Source organism: Phallusia mammillata, chromosome 3 (assembly GCF_965637545.1).
Source record: "Phallusia mammillata chromosome 3, kaPhaMamm4.hap1.1, whole genome shotgun sequence".
Lineage (NCBI taxonomy): Eukaryota > Metazoa > Chordata > Ascidiacea > Phlebobranchia > Ascidiidae > Phallusia > Phallusia mammillata.
The window spans coordinates 9,941,254-9,958,973 of NC_137254.1; the positions used below are offsets into that span (position 1 = coordinate 9,941,254).

The 17,720-nt window shown below is 36.4% G+C and overlaps 1 protein-coding gene across 2 annotated transcripts; it reads left to right on the top strand.

Moving 5' to 3' along the window:
* Positions 1-5,894: 5,894 nt before the first annotated feature.
* Positions 5,895-10,352, top strand: LOC145220149 (uncharacterized). Of its 2 annotated transcripts, XM_080087431.1 has the most exons (11): positions 5,895-6,298; positions 6,359-6,409; positions 6,503-6,550; positions 6,630-6,677; positions 6,733-6,783; positions 6,908-6,955; positions 7,524-7,550; positions 7,616-8,931; positions 9,185-9,496; positions 9,567-9,743; positions 10,214-10,352. In XM_080087431.1, the coding sequence occupies exons 1-11, from the start codon at positions 6,261-6,263 to the stop codon at positions 10,282-10,284; spliced, it is 2,187 nt and encodes a 728-aa protein (XP_079943557.1). In that variant the 5' UTR covers positions 5,895-6,260; the 3' UTR covers positions 10,285-10,352. The 2 variants fall into 2 exon arrangements, with proteins under 2 accessions (XP_079943557.1, XP_079943558.1); XM_080087432.1 differs by lacking the exon at positions 6,630-6,677 and having other exon boundaries at positions 5,896-6,298.
* Positions 10,353-17,720: the final 7,368 nt, after the last annotated feature.

Here is a 17,720-nt window from a genome sequence, read left to right on the forward strand (position 1 = left end):
TTTTTGTACGCTGCAGTAATAATCCACAAGGTGCAACAATATTTCAGGTTTTCAACGCGCGAGTGAAGACATAACTGTTGTAACAAATTCGTTTCAAGTAACAAATTCGTTTCCAGTAACAAATTCGTTTCAAGTAACAAATTTGTTTCCAGTTTTTGTATGCTGCAGTAATAGTCCACAAGGTGCAACAATATTTCCAGTTTTCAACGCGCGAGTGAAGGCATAACTGCTTGTAACAAATTCGTTTCAAGTAACAAATTCGTTTCCAGTAACAAATTCGTTTCAAGTAACAAATTTGTTTCGAGTTTTTGTACGCTGCAGTAATAATCCACAAGGTGCAACAATATTTCAGGTTTTCAACGCGCGAGTGAAGACATAACTGTTGTAACAAATTCGTTTCCAGTAACAAATTTGTTTGAAGTAACAAATTTGTTTCCGGTTTTTGTATGCTGCAGTAATAGTCCACAAGGTGCAGCAATATTTCAAGTTTTCAACGCCCGAGTGAACGCATAACTATCTTGTAACAAATTCGTTTCAAGTAACAAATTTGTTTCCGGTAACAAATTCGTTTCAAGTAACAAATTTGTTTCCAGTTTTTGTACGCTGCGGTAATAATCCACATAGTGCAACGATATATCAAGTTTTCAACGCGCGAGTGAAGACATAACTGTTGTAACAAATTCGTTTCAAGTAACAATTTCGTTTCCAGTAACAAATTCGTTTCATGTAACAAATTTGTTTCCAGTTTTTGTATGCTGCAGTATTAGTCCACAAGGTGCAACAATATTTCTAGTTTTCAACGCCTGAGTGAAGGCTTAACTTCTTGTAACAAATTCGTTTCCAGTGACAATTTCGTGTCAAGCAACAAAACTGTTTCCATTATTGTACGCTGCAGTAATCCACAAGGTGCAAAGTTAATTTTCAACGGATTTAAACTGTTACGTTCATGTTGTGTTAACGGTGCGTTTAAAATAGGCTCATTGGAATGTTAAGACAATTTGCACTAGTTGCATAGTCTGAGGAAAGACAGAATTCAACACAAATAAAGTGCTGCAAAAGTTGAATGCCGATCGTTGAGATATGAACATGATTTGATCCAATAGCTAGCAGTTTTGGTATTTGATAACTGACCCTGGCCTTATCGGTACAAAAGAATATAAAATCCGCCAAATTTCTAACACCTGTGCGACATAAACGGCTTTGTGACGTCCATACCTTGTTGCATCAATTATAAAACAATAACCATTTTGAATTTTATTTATATCACGCAATGCTGCGACCAAAGCTCTTTGTGTTAGATATCAAATTAACAACGACAAGGAATGGAACAGTAAATTGTAATACTAGTGCAATCAGTTCCAACTTAGTTTTACAATTTTAAAGCAAAATCATCATTCAAAGTGGCAAACTTAAATAAAAAAACGTATCTGACTGCAGTACCAAGTGGGCTCGTGAAAACCGTTTAATTTTATCTTTAATCATTTGTGTTTGGGAGACAATAAGGTGTAAAATAAGCGACCGAATTCTATTGCGCTAGCGGTCATGACTCGAAAATACTTACTATGTGCGCTTGTTATTTCTGTTTTACTGATCAGAACAAACTGAAACTTTGCAAGTTCAATCTGACTGCAGTACCAAGTGGGCTCGTGAAAACTGTTTAATTTTATCTTTAATCGTTTGTGTTTGGGAGACAATAAGGTATAAAATAAGTGACCGAATTCTATTGCGCTAGCGGTCAAACCTCGCAAATACTTACGATGTCCGCCTGTTATTTCTGTTTTACTGATCATAACAAACTGAAATTTGGCAAGATGTGTCTGACTGCAGTACCAAGTGGGCTCGTGAAAACCGTTTAATTTTATCTTTAATCGTTTGTGTTTGGGAGACAATACGGTATAAAATAAGCGACCGAATTCTATTGCGCTAGCGGTCATGACTCGCAAATACTTACGATGTGCGCTTGTTATTTCTGTTTTACTGATCAGAACAAACTGAAACTTTGCAAGTTCAATCTGACTGCAGTACCAAGTGGGCTCGTGAAAACCGTTTAATTTTATCTTTAATCGTTTGTGTTTGCGAGACAATAAGGTATAAAATAAGTGACCGAATTCTATTGCGCTAGCGGTCAAACCTCGCAAATACTTACGATGTCCGCCTGTTATTTCTGTTTTACTGATCATAACAAGCTGAAATTTGGCAAGATGTGTCTGACTGCAGTACCAAGTGGGCTCGTGAAAACCGTTTAATTTTATCTTTAATCGTTTGTGTTTGGGAGACAATACGGTATAAAATAAGCGACCGAATTCTATTGCGCTAGCGGTCATGACTCGCAAATACTTACGATGTGCGCTTGTTATTTCGGTTTTACGGATCAGAACAAACTGAAACTTTGCAAGTTCAATCTGACTGCAGTACCAAGTGGGCTCGCGAAAACCGTTTAATTTTATCTTCAATCGTTTGTTTTTGGGAGACAATACGGTATAAAATAAGCGACCGAATTCTATTGCGCTAGCGGTCATGACTCGCAAATACTTACGATGTGCGCTTGTTATTTCTGTTTTACTGATCAGAACAAACTGAAACTTTGCAAGTTCAATCTGACTGCAGTACCAAGTGGGCTCGCGAAAACCGTTTAATTTTATCTTCAATCGTTTGTTTTTGGGAGACAATAAGGTATAAAATAAGCGACCGAATTCTATTGCGCTAGCGGTCATGACTCGCAAATACTTACGATGTGCGCTTGTTATTTCGGTTTTACTGATCAGAACAAACTGAAACTTTGCAAGATGTGTCTGACTGCAGTACCAAGTGGGCTCGCGAAAACCGTTTAATTTTATCTTCAATCGTTTGTTTTTGGGAGACAATAAGGTATAAAATAAGCGACCGAATTCTATTGCGCTAGCGGTCATGACTCGCAAATACTTACGATGTGCGCTTGTTATTTCGGTTTTACTGATCAGAACAAACTGAAACTTTGCAAGTTCAATCTGACTGCAGTACCAAGTGGGGTCGTGAAAACTGTTTAATTTTATTTTTAATTGTTTGTGTTTGGGAGACAATACGGTATAAAATAAGCGACCGAATTCTATTGCGCTAGCGGTCAAACCTCGCAAATACTTACGATGTCCGCCTGTTATTTCTGTTTTACTGATCATAACAAGCTGAAATTTGGCAAGATGTGTCTGACTGCAGTACCAAGTGGGATCGTGAAAACCGTTTAATTTTATCTTTAATCGTTTGTGTTTGGGAGACAATAAGGTATAAAATAAGCGACCGAATTCTATTGCGCTAGCGGTCATGACTCGAAAATACTTACTATGTGCGCTTGTTATTTCTGTTTTACTGATCAGAACAAACTGAAACTTTGCAAGATGTGTCTGACTGCAGTACCAAGTGGGCTCGCGAAAACCGTTTAATTTTATCTTCAATCGTTTGTTTTTGGGAGACAATAAGGTATAAAATAAGCGACCGAATTCTATTGCGCTAGCGGTCATGACTCGAAAATACTTACTATGTGCGCTTGTTATTTCTGTTTTACTGATCAGAACAAACTGAAACTTTGCAAGTTCAATCTGACTGCAGTACCAAGTGGGCTCGTGAAAACCGTTTAATTTTATCTTTAATCGTTTGTGTTTGGGAGACAATAAGGTATAAAATAAGTGACCGAATTCTATTGCGCTAGCGGTCAAACCTCGCAAATACTTACGATGTCCGCCTGTTATTTCTGTTTTACTGATCATAACAAGCTGAAATTTGGCAAGATGTGTCTGACTGCAGTACCAAGTGGGCTCGTGAAAACCGTTTAATTTTATCTTTAATCGTTTGTGTTTGGGAGACAATACGGTATAAAATAAGCGACCGAATTCTATTGCGCTAGCGGTCATGACTCGCAAATACTTACGATGTGCGCTTGTTATTTCTGTTTTACTGATCAGAACAAGCTGAAATTTGGCAAGATGTGTCTGACTGCAGTACCAAGTGGGATCGTGAAAACCGTTTAATTTTATCTTTAATCGTTTGTTTTTGGGAGACAATACGGTATAAAATAAGCGACCGAATTCTATTGCGCTAGCGGTCATGACTCGCAAATACTTACGATGTGCGCTTGTTATTTCTGTTTTACTGATCAGAACAAGCTGAAATTTGGCAAGATGTGTCTGACTGCAGTACCAAGTGGGCTCGTGAAAACCGTTTAATTTTATCTTTAATCGTTTGTGTTTGGGAGACAATAAGGTATAAAATAAGCGACCGAATTCTATTGCGCTAGCGGTCATGACTCGCAAATACTTACTATGTGCGCTTGTTATTTCTGTTTTACTGATCATAACAAGCTGAAATTTGGCAAGATGTGTCTGACTGCAGTACCAAGTGGGATCGTGAAAACCGTTTAATTTTATCTTTAATCGTTTGTGTTTGGGAGACAATACGGTATAAAATAAGCGACCGAATTCTATTGCGCTAGCGGTCATGACTCGCAAATACTTACGATGTGCGCTTGTTATTTCTGTTTTACTGATCAGAACAAACTGAAACTTTGCAAGTTCAATCTGACTGCAGTACCAAGTGGGCTCGTGAAAACCGTTTAATTTTATCTTCAGTCGTTTGTTTTTGGGAGACAATAAGGTATAAAATAAGCGACCGAATTCTATTGCGCTAGCGGTCATGACTCGCAAATACTTACGATGTGCGCTTGTTATTTCGGTTTTACTGATCAGAACAAACTGAAACTTTGCAAGTTCAATCTGACTGCAGTACCAAGTGGGCTCGTGAAAACCGTTTAATTTTATCTTTAATCGTTTGTTTTTGGGAGACAATAAGGTATAAAATAAGCGACCGAATTCTATTGCGCTAGCGGTCAAACCTCGCAAATACTTACGATGTGCGCCTGTTATTTCTGTTTTACTGATCATAACAAGCTGAAATTTGGCAAGATGTGTCTGACTGCAGTACCAAGTGGGCTCGTGAAAACCGTTTAATTTTATCTTTAATTGTTTGTGTTTGGGAGACAATAAGGTATAAAATAAGCGACCGAATTCTATTGCGCCGGCGGTCAAACCTCGCAAATACTTACGATGTCCGCCTGTTATTTCTGTTTTACTGATCATAACAAGCTGAAATTTGGCAAGATGTGTCTGACTGCAGTACCAAGTGGGCTTGTGAAAACCGTTTAATTTTATCTTTAATCGTTTGTGTTTGGGAGACAATACGGTATAAAATAAGCGACCGAATTCTATTGCGCTGGCGGTCATGACTCGCAAATACTTACGATGTGCGCTAGTTATTTCGGTTTTACTGATCAGAACAAACTGAAACTTTGCAAGTTCAATCTGACTGCAGTACCAAGTGGGCTCGTGAAAACCGTTTAATTTTATCTTTAATCGTTTGTTTTTGGGAGACAATAAGGTATAAAATAAGCGACCGAATTCTATTGCGCTAGCGGTCATGACTCGCAAATACTTACGATGTGCGCCTGTTATTTCTGTTTTACTGATCAGAACAAACTGAAACTTTGCAAGTTCAATCTGACTGCAGTACCAAGTGGGCTCGTGAAAACCGTTTAATTTTATCTTTAATCGTTTGTGTTTGGGAGACAATAAGGTATAAAATAAGCGACCGAATTCTATTGCGCTAGCGGTCATGACTCGAAAATACTTACGATGTGCGCTTGTTATTTCTGAACTCGGTATAATATGGTTTTTCTCTTTTTTACGGTGATATATTTTGCAAAGTATTTTTAAAATTTTGCTTTGTGCTGGAGATAAATGTAATGTGGTTTCTGTTTCTGGTTCGGCCTGTCGTTTGACGCGGTCAGACACAGGAAACAAATAGAGAGATTGAGAAACAAGTCAACTGAAATAAATTTTGACTGATAGGTAGTCGTAGTCGTGATATCAGTCAGTTTTGGGTTTTTTTAGTCACCTGTGATAGTGGTAGCTGGTGGTCCTTTTGGATTCTGCATCTACACGTGCGGAACGTAAACGAAAAAACAACAACGATTGATGTATTTTTTCTATCTGACTCCATCTCTAATCATTCCTTTGTGAGACATAAACTTTTTTGAGATATTTTAAAATTTGTGGATGCAATGGGTTAATATTAGAATATGTTATTGTCGAATTTAAATGCGGTTTTGTAAGATTTTGGATTACCTGAATTATCAGTACGAGTGAAAGCCTATGTGTTAAACGTTGCTTCATTGACGAGGTGAGGTTGTTATCTGAGAACAAACGTTGAGTACATAATCATTCGTGTATAACATTATGGATAAATATAAAAGAGCTAGAGTCGAAGAAGGCAGGTAAATGTTTCATTCTATTATATTTTTTGTTCACTTTTCTGTAACACATATCTAATTTAGTTCTGATTCCACGTTGACATCGGACTCCGATTTGAGTGCAATAAGAGGAAGGTGACTTGTGCTTTTACTGCTTTGTGTTCATACTATGGTATACAGTACTGTTGACATAAGACATTGTTGTAAACTATGTTTTTTGCTTGGTAGGAAAAGGCTAAAAATCTCCAGTGACAGTAGCATTTCTGAGAGTGAGAGGTATGTAAGCAATGTACAAATGCACAAAGTATTGATGTGTAAACATATTGAAATATTTGTTTATTATTGCTGGTTCAAGTTCTTGTAGTTTCACTGAAGAGAGTAGTGAAGAATCTGATAGTAAAGGGTATGTTGATGACATAGTAAATTTGCTTCTCCACCTAAACTTAATGTGCATTTAGGAAAAGTAGTTTGCTGGAAACTGTTGCACAACAAAGAAAACTTCGTCTACAGTAAGTAGTCATATAGGAATAGAATTTTGTGCGAATAATGTAAATATCAGAATTATTTGCCTAGCTAAATGAATCGTGTATCAATTTATGTGATTGTTTAACTAATGGGTGTTATGTGTTGCAGAAAACATTCCTTCTCACCAAGTGCATCCTCGAGTTCTTCAAGTGGATTGTAAGTGACGGCCAAATTAATACAAGTGTATACAACACAAAAACCCCTAATGTTAAAAAGAACTTTACTAAGAGGCATACTTTTTATGAAAGATTAATCTTTTTCTTCCTTATTTTTTGTAAGTGACACTAGGTATAGTACAACTTATCACTGGTGGGGTAAAATAGATCTTTCCAGAGTGATCCCTAAACTTTTAAGCATGTGTCTGATTTACAAACTACTTTATCATTCTACAGCACATGTTGCTGGATAACATGATAAAAGTTATTAGTATTTTCTATAATCAGATGATAAAAGTTGTCCAAAACGCTAGTTTGCAACTGCAACAAAAAATAGATTTTTAATGTTGTCATGCCTGCTTGCAATTTGTTCTTAATTGGAAATCTCTTGCGGGGCACAAGAGTGCCGGGGGACACAGTTTAAGAATCACTGCTTTGTAGGTTGACTTTAGGCATGCATAAGTGATTGTTAGCAAAACACGCAAATTCATTATTTTAATTTATGCAATTAAATATTTGCTTGACTTGTCTTTGTATCTAACTGGAAACAAATATTTTTTATCATGCAGGTCCTGCTCACCAATAGGCTATAAAAGGTATGTGGATTTTTTTCCCATTAATTTTGTACATTATGATATCACCTGCAATAAACTGATTTCAGGAGAAAAAGGCATTGTCCATTTTGCTTCAAGCAGTATGTAAATGTTACACACCATCGAAAAAAACATCCCGAAGTAAATCAAGAACTATTTTTTTATGACAGCTTTTCAAAAAAAAGTAAAACTGGAAGTTACAGAAATTTTAACGGATTCATTTGCTACTTGTGTGGTAGAGGAATATATGGCTTGAAAAGTCATATGGCCAAAATCCACCCTGGGGTCACACTTCCACTAAGTGTTGCAGAGCAACGTTCAATACCGAAAATATTAGAACTTAACGACATATTAGAATGCTACAAAGAGGAAATTGTCCATGTAGGATTTGGTAAAAGAAATGAATGCTGCAAAGAATCAGCCATTACGTATTGCAGACAGATCAGAGCCTTGTTGGACAACAGTTTGGAGAACTTAAGATTTCCAGATAAAATTTACAAAAATTTAACAATCAAGGCAAACTGCAATGGAAGGGACAGCACAAGATACACTTACCTTGCTACTTTTCAAAATTTTTTGCAATATATCCAGATATACTACAGCAAGATTTATAAAAAGGATGTCAGAAAGTTGATTATTCTTGTGAGTCAATGGATGGCAAGGCAAAGAAGCAAAAAAGAAAAACGAGAATGCATAGTAAAGGCGAATGCAACCAAAAATTTAAAAGATTGCCAGTTTCCAGGTAGTGCAGTTGTTGAATATGAGAAACAAGAAACTGCACAAAAGGCAAATTTACTAAGGAAATCTGAGCCTGGTAGTTTGACAAAAGAAGATACATCATTAATAGTATCTGATTTATTTCTGAAAATAATTTGCAAGCAAGGATGCAGATCATGTGTGCTAACAGGCATGACTCACTCAGAACTTCGCGATGCTGGAGAAACAGAGAACAAAAACTTTTCAATCATGGTTTCAGATCAAAAGGAAAAGAAACGGCAGGGATGCATTGTACTATCTCACAGTGAACTGCAAGAGTTAAAATGCACCTCTGTTCATTTGTGGAAATATCTAGGCCTAACACCTTCAGCCGAGGATAAAGTATTTCCATCATTAAAAGTGCAAAATCAGGCAATTAAAATGCAAGCTTCGGAATTTAATAAGCTTTACAAACAAATAAGTTTGTTTTGTTTTAACAAAGAAGTAACAGTTACTGACACTAGGAAATTAATTACAAAAAAGGTCAGTAAAGCCCCCAAAACAGTTCAAGCAGCTGTGGCAAGAGCTGAAGGACATTCAGTTGAAGTGGCAGAAAGGTTTTACAACATCACTGACCCGGGAGAGCTAGTGGAAGATGCGAGACAAGCATTAAAATTGTTGTCAGAAAGTAAGTAGTAAGGATTCAACTTTTCTATTAAAGCATATGTTTTATACCAAGCTGACAACTAAATTGTACAATTATTTGTAGGGGTGTAAAAAGTTTGTTGATAAACACGTTTTATAACAAAACATACTAATAACTGTTTTATTTGGCAAAAAAACTTCTTTTGTGAAGCGATATTGTGCCCTTTTAACAGTTGTAATTTTGGTAATTAGTAACTACAAGTAAAGGGGTATTTTTATGATGTCATTTTGGTCAGATGTAAGCTCTGGAGGTTCTGCTGATGCTGATACTATGAAGGCTGGAGGACCTGCTGATGTTGATACTATGAAGGCTGGAGGACCTGCTGGTGCTGACACTATGAAGGCTGGAGGACCTGCTGATGCTGACGCTATGAAGGCTGGAGGACTTGCTGATGCTGACACTATGAAGGCTGGAGGACCTGCTGATGCTGACACTATGAAGGCTGGAGGACCTACTGATGCTGACACTATGAAGGCTGGAGGACCTTCTGATGCTGAAAAAATGATGAGCAGGGGGGCGACTCATGCTGAACATGCAAAGGCTACAGGTAAGAACATCAAATTAAGAAAAAAGCCAACATTATAAAACATTTAAACACGAATTAAAAATATTTGCAGATTCAATTCGTGTCAAATTCCTTGATGACCAGGAGATTGTGGATATTAACAACATAAAGGACATTCGTTCAAAGCACAAAAAGAGACTGAAGAATTTGCATCAAATTGTGCTGGGCGATGAAATAAAAGCCAGATGGGCTGATGGATTGTTTTATCCAGCAGTTCGAATCCAAAAATGTAATGTTTACACTTGTATTTTATTAAATCAATGCTAAGAATATGGTTTGTATACCAGCCAAATATTTACAATACTGTACATGCATTTTTAGGGTCAAGGTGTGTTGAAGTAGGCCATCGTTTATGGTAAAGGGTAATTAAACTATAATAACTCATTTGTTTGGGTGAAACTTTGCTGATGCAACATGTTATGGTCTGTTAAGGTATTTCAAGGATTGGTCATTATACTATGGGCTGCTATCAACACTTTTTTCCTGCCTGTTACCATTTTAACTGACTTCGGTACTCATTACATCAAACACACACATACAAAAAGAGATTTGCATCAAAGCTTGCATGTTTTATTACTTGTCTGTGGAACTATGCATTTACATAGAAACATAAAATATATAGTAGCCCGGCCAAATACAACTGGTTTGATTAAATGTATTTAAACCACTTGTCAAACTGTAGCATAACTTTATTTTTAGATTCACCAACCAAAGCATATGAATCTGATTCAGAAGTAAAGAAAAAGAAATCAAGAAAAAGTCTGTTTTAGTTACTATACAGCAGTATAGTACTGTGTGGTATTGTTCTTTTGTTTTTATATTCGTTAATAAATATTACAAAAAATGCAAATGACACAGACCTGATTTTAAATTGCCAAGACACTTGTGTTGAGATTAGATGAGTTTATTTTGGTAAAAGGTGACCAGCAGCAAAAACATTTTTTTATAAAACACAATACAAGGCTATTTGCTATTGTAAACGTCGTGTAGAAAGTACTTAAATGTAAGTAACAAATGTAAGTTATTGCCAGGCATAATATCAAGTTTGTAGAGCAGTTTGCCAGAAGAGCTCTACAAACTTGGTAGGTAACAAATTTTCTACGAAGTGGAAACAAATTTGTTTCAAAAATTATTTGGACGAAATTTCCCATTTTTGAGCTCTTTATCGACATCGAGCGAAAACAAAATTTTCTGACCAAAAATTCGTTTCGAGTTTACGGAAACAAATTTTTGTTTGGCAGATTTTTTTGGCAAATTTGTTTCGAAAATTTGCTTCGAAAACGAATTTCGAAACAAATTTGGCCAAAAAAATTGTTTCCGAAACAAAATTCGTGATTTCGAAACGAATTTGGCCATTTCGAAACGAAACCGGAAACGAAAATTCGTTTCAAATGCAAAAATGTATGTAATGGTCAACCTGACCATACCCTAGTGTTAAGATTTTAAAACATGCATCTAGCATACAGTAGTTAGGCAGAAGTAAGGGAATAGGTAGTTGCAAGAAGGAGTCATTACTCAACATTTTGAATGAAATGATGTGGTCTTATGCACTTAATATTGTGTGTATAATATGTTTTTAAACGTGTCTTTCAAGGTATATAATGAGAGACAGTATTGCACTATTCCAAGAAGAAAGACTAAAAGTATCTAACCACAAAACGTGGCTTAAATCTTGTAATCGAATCTCATACGTATCTCAAAGATAAAATATGTAATTTCATAACCGTGCTACAAAGCAACAATTAACGCAAGTTTTATCCATATATAATTTTGGTAACCTAGATGGTTGCGATAAAAATTGTTTGTTTCGCTTGAAGCCAAGCGTGTGTTTTCCTGGATTCAGTGATTGATGGTGTCCTAGGTAACATAAAACACTTTTAAGAGTCATTTCTTGAGGCGTTCTATATTTAGTTTTCATCGAAGGCGCTTCCTGGTTTCAAAGAGTCGCGCGCCTTCATTGTGTCTCCGGGAGACTTGAACAGCTTTTCATTTAAGTGGACGATGTGTAGAAGAGACAAGCGGCTAAATGAGCATATCAGTGAAATCAAACTTCACGTTATATTTTTACATTTTTTTCACGACATTCGAACCCAGGACACTCCCGGGGACGAATCCCGATCAGAATTTTTTATGACTGAATGTGGGTCAGGCGCTACGGACCATTCGGCCAAGTTCCTGTCCTGCACGTTATATACATCTTTGCAAAAGTCATTACCACGCCAATGCACAACCTAGTGTTTTGATTTAGGAGCACTAAGCTTGCATATACAAGTTAGGCAAAAGTAGGGGAATAAGTGGTTTGCAAAACAAATTCTACCACACATTATTGTTGAACGATTTGCTGATAATTCAAACTGTTTTTTCACCGTATTTTATACGTCTATTTTAGTAGTTTCGGTGATTTTAAAGGTTCTATATTTGCTCTATGGATGTCACTTCCTGTTTTCATAGAGCCATGCGTCATCCATCTTTCTTTCTTATTCCTGTATCTTTATGTGCTTAAGTAGCAGTCAATTGGCTAATGTTGGCTGATTTTTTGTTCCTTAACAGAAAAAGCAAGCACAAACGTATGTCGCTTTAGATGTGTGTAGGTTACACGAACTTACATGTACCCAAAATTCAGTTGTAAAACTAAGCGCGGTACCACAAATGGCCAGCGAAACAGTTTGGATGTACGGCGAAAATCGGACGTTTTGTTGACAACCGTGATAATCATTTTTGAATTGATTAAAATAGGAAAATTAAACAACACAAAGTACTCTAAAATCGTCTAGTGTGAGTAGCCGAGGAATTGTTATATGTAATAAAGAGTTTCTGCGCCCACAAACTAGCCGGTCATTTTTGCGCCATGGAGAAGAAACTGAAAGTTAGTGAACAGCTGCTACTTGCATCTATTTGTTGTTCAAGCTACTGTGTCTAGTGGGCCAGGATCCGTTTCGGCTGCAAAGCATACAACAAAATCTCCATGATGAGACGCTGATGTATTGATTTTTGTATTAGTGTGTTTTTTCTTTCTTGAATCTTTAAGTTAAATATTTTTAAGGGCAACAAACAATGTCGACCACATAGATATAATTTTTTTATGTTATTGTTTTGTATACAATGTTTTATGTACTTAAAGGTAATGTACAGGTACAAAAACACTGCGTTATTCATCTATCTTCCTTATTGGATCGTAATGGGCTCAAAAATTCACACAATCGGTTAAAGCTTGCTGATTTGTTGTTCCGTAACAGAACTAGAAAGCACAAACATGTGTCTATGTCGATTTAGATGTGTATAAGTGACACGAATTCACATGAACGCAAAGTTCCCTCATATAACTTACCATGATCCAAAGGATTACTGCGTCAACAAACTAGTCGGTTATTTTTGCGCCATGGCGTAGAAACTGAAAGATCGGGAACTAGGGCTGTTATCAAACAAATAATTATTTGATTATTTGAAAGTTTTAATTATTTGAAAATTTATCAAATAATTTTTTACTCATTTTAAATAATCAAATATTTTTTCCCTATGCACTACACCTCGATATATGTACAAAATCAATTTATTTGAACACATTGGGGACTTTTTATGAAATTTCGGTTACACAGAAGCACTTAAACATATGTTTTCAGCCTTATATTAGTGTTCATTACCCATTCCCCCAAAAATGTTGGACAAAAAAGCATGATAATTTTTTGTTCATTCCGGTATTAGTTACACCCAGGAATAATTGAAGTTTTTCAGACAAGTCATTAAAATGGTACAGACCACTATTCAGTTCAGCCAGTATCCAAGAAAAAGATGTTGTAATAGCGTAAAAATACACACGGAATATGTACATATGGTTTTGTCAAATTACGGAGGATAATTGAAGCTTTTCTCTATCTGCACTAATTTATTATTTACATCCGGTATTGTAAATTATTTGAATTATTTGATTATATGATTTGAAAGGAAAAAAAATTGATTATTTGAAAAATTAAAAACCTTTATTTGATAACAGCCCTATCGGGAACGGCTGCTACTTGTGTAAATTAGGTGTTCAAGTAACTGGGTCTAGTGTGCCAGAAACCGTTTCAGCTGCAAAAGAATGCAACAAAGTCGCCATTGTGAGACGCATCATGAATAGGTTTGCCCTACGCCCCGGTTTAGCCTAGAGAGTCCCGGATTTAAAGCTCCGTCCCTGTGCCCCACCTGTTTAGCTGAAATGCCATTACACGCTTTTTAATACGGTGCGTTTTAGGCGTTATGAAATTGTGAAAATTCGGAAAATATTCAGGTGAGAAGGCGTGTAATATCAATATTTAGTAAGTCAGAGCAGTTACCGAAAAAATGTACTGTAAACTTGGACTTACTTTTGACGCAGTACATTTCGTCATTCAACACACTTTACAAAAGTGATTTACTCATGCGTGTTGCGTTAATGGAAGAAACTTTTTTTTTAGCGCATTGTTGTTATTTTTTAACTGGTTGTTTTCCTTGCAAACTAGTAAACTTAAACTATTTGTTGTTCAAGCTACTGTGTCTAGTGGGCCAGAATCCGTTCCAGCTACAAAAGAATACAACAAAATCGCCATTATGAGACGCATCAAGAATTTAATTATTTCCTATGATTGATCTATATACAAAAGGTCAAAGCCCACTTGAAAACAATGCTTACACAACAACAAACATTTCCGGTTATACGAACCCATTAAGAAAAGAAGCACTTTGGCCATAAATGTTGCTTTATTGGCGAAGTCCTTATTATCAAAAAAAAAACTTTTCTAAGCCTATGTTCCAAGCTAAACAATACCAAGTAATGAGTTTTGTATTAGTGTTTTTTTTTTCTCTACTGCCTAGAATCAGTATTAACTTATTATCAAAAAAAAAACTTTTCTAAGCCTATGTTCCAAGCTAAACAATACCAAGTAACGAGTTTTGTATTAGTGTGTTTTTTTCTCTACTGCCTAGAATCAGTATTCATTAGACAACGGCCGCGAAATAGGTTAAACCTTTTTGGCACCCGCAACAAAAATTTCGCCGAACAGGTATAACTTATTACTTTATGTAGCATACAAATTGCTTATGGTAACAGAAATTGTGAGACTTCTCATCGAGTCTAATCGAGTTGCGATTCGCTGCAATATTAAAATACTCTGTCTTGCTTTCCAATAAGCCCATTTATGGCTGATATGACACATAGTATCCTATAGTTAACTTCGATTGTCTTTCAGGGGTTGCTTCCTGGATTTATTGAGTCATTTGCCGTTAATCATTATTCGTTGTTCATGAAAGAGTTAGGATCAAAAGCATAGGGCAATATAAAACTGCAGTTGGTCGACGATTTGTCAGCATTTTGATCTGGTGATGCGACTGTTAAACTGCATAGTTAGGCTAATCTTACCAACAATACTTGTATATTATGTCACAAGTAATCAAAGAAGGCAATTGTTAACACTTGTAGTCTTGTTTGTGACACAACAAGCTGGCTTTGGATCAATTCTGGGCGTTGTAATCCTATGAAACTACGTAATATCAAATCTACTTAGCACTTTCGCAAGGAGTAGATTAGTTTTTTAATGTTACAAAGTTATCAATACGTTTTGGCAAACCAAAAAATGTGGTCGAGGGCCGTAGTTTGGTAACACCTGGCATAGGGGATACGAGTTTAAATGTAAATTCTGTTGACTCAGCGTGGTACAACGGATGGCCCGCGAAACAGTTTTTGTTGTACGAAATAGCGGACGTCTTTTCGACCAGTGGTGGGCAACCGCGGGACCACGGCCCATGTATCCCGGAATGATAAACTAATTTATTCGTTTTTATTGCTGAATATTTGTATTTTTTTCAAGGCCGGTCTGCGATAGAATTCCAGTTTCAAAAACGGTCCGCGGTACAAAAAAGGATGCCGACCCCTGTTTTAGACAACCGTGATTTTTGTTTTCAATTAACTAAAATCGGAAAATTGCACAAAACAATATACTGTAAAAGCCTCTAGCGTGAACATGACGAGGTAATGTCATTTACAATGAAGGGTTCCGCGCCAACAAATTAGTCGGTCATCTTTGCGCTTCGGAGTAGAAACTGAAAGTTTATGAACCGCTGCTACTTGCATCAATTAGGTTTTCATTCTACTTTGTCTAGTGCGCCAGGAGCCGTTTCAGCTGCGAAAAATACAACCAAATCTCCATTATGAGACGCTACGTGAACACAAATTCATTACTCTATGAAATCTGAAAAACTAATAGACGAATGAAAGTAATGTATTGAGTTTTGTAGTAGTGTGTTTATCTCTATAGACCCTTTAAGTTAAATATTTTTAAGGGAAACAAACAATTTCGACCACATAGATACATTTTTTTGTATGTTGATGTTTTATGTATTTTATGTAGCACATAAATTAAACTAGTTGATAGAAATTCAAAATATCGTATTAAGCCACACAGTTTATTCGATGAATTGAGTAGCGGTTTGCTGCAATATTAAAAAGTTTGTTCTGCTTTTCACTGGCCTTTTTTAGCTGCAGTATCATATGCTGTCGTATGGCTAACTTCGATTGCCTTTTTTGCATCCTGGCTATATGAGTCATTTGGCGTCAATCATTGTTCGTTTTTGATGAAAGAATTAGGATCGAAAGCGTAGTGAAATATGAAAGTGCAGTTGGTCGACGATTTGTCAGCTATTTAAACATCTTATTTAAACTGATTACCAAGGTCGATGTTTATATGTTTGTTTGTTTGTTTCAAAAATGTCTGTAAGAAGTTTATTAAACACCCTTTAGACTAGCTGTATTTTTGTATTGTCTTGTCGAAATGTAAAAATCAAATCTATTTATAGTAAATGACATTAGGTTTAGTAATTAGAACAAGCAGAAAAGGCGAAAATGAGGCTTTGACGACGTCCACAGGGCTTGAAGTTTACTAGGTTATCAGTAAACATGTCACGGAGCAATCGAAAATAAAAAGCTGACAGTATGAAAACACAGACGAATCCAGTTTATCGCATAACTCAGGGGTCACCAAATTACGGCCCGCGGGCCTGATCCGGCCCGCGAGGTCATTTCATCCGGCCCGCGAACACATTTTTGGTTTGCCAAATCGTATTGATAACTTTGTAGCATTCAAAAAATTGTCTACTCCTTACGAACGTTTTCCTGTCGCGATATGTAGAATTGATATTACTTATAGTTTCATAGAATTACAACGCCCAAGATTGATCCAAACCGGTTTGTTACGTCACAAACAAGACTACAAGTGTTAAATGTGCGCAAATAATTACCTTATTTTGTTACTTGTGACGTACAAGCATTGCTCGTAAAATGAGACCAACTGTACAATTTAACAGTCGCATTGCCAGATTTTAAATAGGATTGTAGAAAGACCATCTCTTGTTCCCCTATAAAAATCGCCTCGAGGGCTAAGTTTGGAAAGACGGCGCTGGGGCGTGCAAACCATGCGGCCCGCGCGAATCATTATTAAACTTATCCGACCCGCAGTGAAAAAAGTTTGGTGACCCCTGGCATAACCCATATTTAAACATTACTATGTGATTAACTGGATTTTGCAAATAATCTGACGGCTTTACCAACAAGTTTTAGGCTTCGCGTTCACGAACCTAGTGTAGTTAAGTATCTAAGTGATTTTCCTCCCTGCGATTTTTGACGATTCACTAGTACTTTATGTCAATTTCAAAACAAATTATCCACTGCGTTTTGGCATCTTGTGAAGATTCCAAAAAAACCTGACCTACGAGCCTAACCCTCGCATATGGCTTTGTCACATTGAAAAATGTCTTTCTTATTTCCAAAGAAACCTAACCACCCAAACTTTGTTGCAATGACATCTCCGCTGCAACAACCACAGTCTCACACATTCTCTGCGTAAGCAGTTGCAAAAATTGTCTTAGGAATGTAAACGGTTTTCGAAACAATTAAACTAATATAAGTCAACCCACATAGTTGTAACAGCCCACTTACGAAGTGATTTGTTTAAGATTGGAAGCCCCTACGAAGTCTGAACTTCGCAATTGTTTGTTACTGCAAACACAGAAAAACATTTGTTGAAGTCTTAAATAGCAGAAATGACAACAAATGCAAAAAAATCCGTAACCAAAAAAAGGCAATTTAACCCCTTGAACTATTTTCTGCGTGTTTATGTGTAAATTTTCGCCGTTTAGATAACAATAGCTTTTATGTGGTGATTAGCATGTAAACATGAATAACACCACTGTCAGCAAA

Excerpts from the sequence above, each read along its gene's own strand:
- LOC145220149 (XM_080087431.1), top strand. The coding sequence starts at position 6,261 with ATGGATAAATATAAAAGAGCTAGAGTCGAAGAAGGCAG. Across the intron at positions 6,784-6,907 it reads CAAAGAAAACTTCGTCTACA|AAAACATTCCTTCTCACCAA; the intron begins GTAAGTAGTCAT and ends TATGTGTTGCAG. Across the intron at positions 9,497-9,566 it reads TGAACATGCAAAGGCTACAG|ATTCAATTCGTGTCAAATTC; the intron begins GTAAGAACATCA and ends AAATATTTGCAG.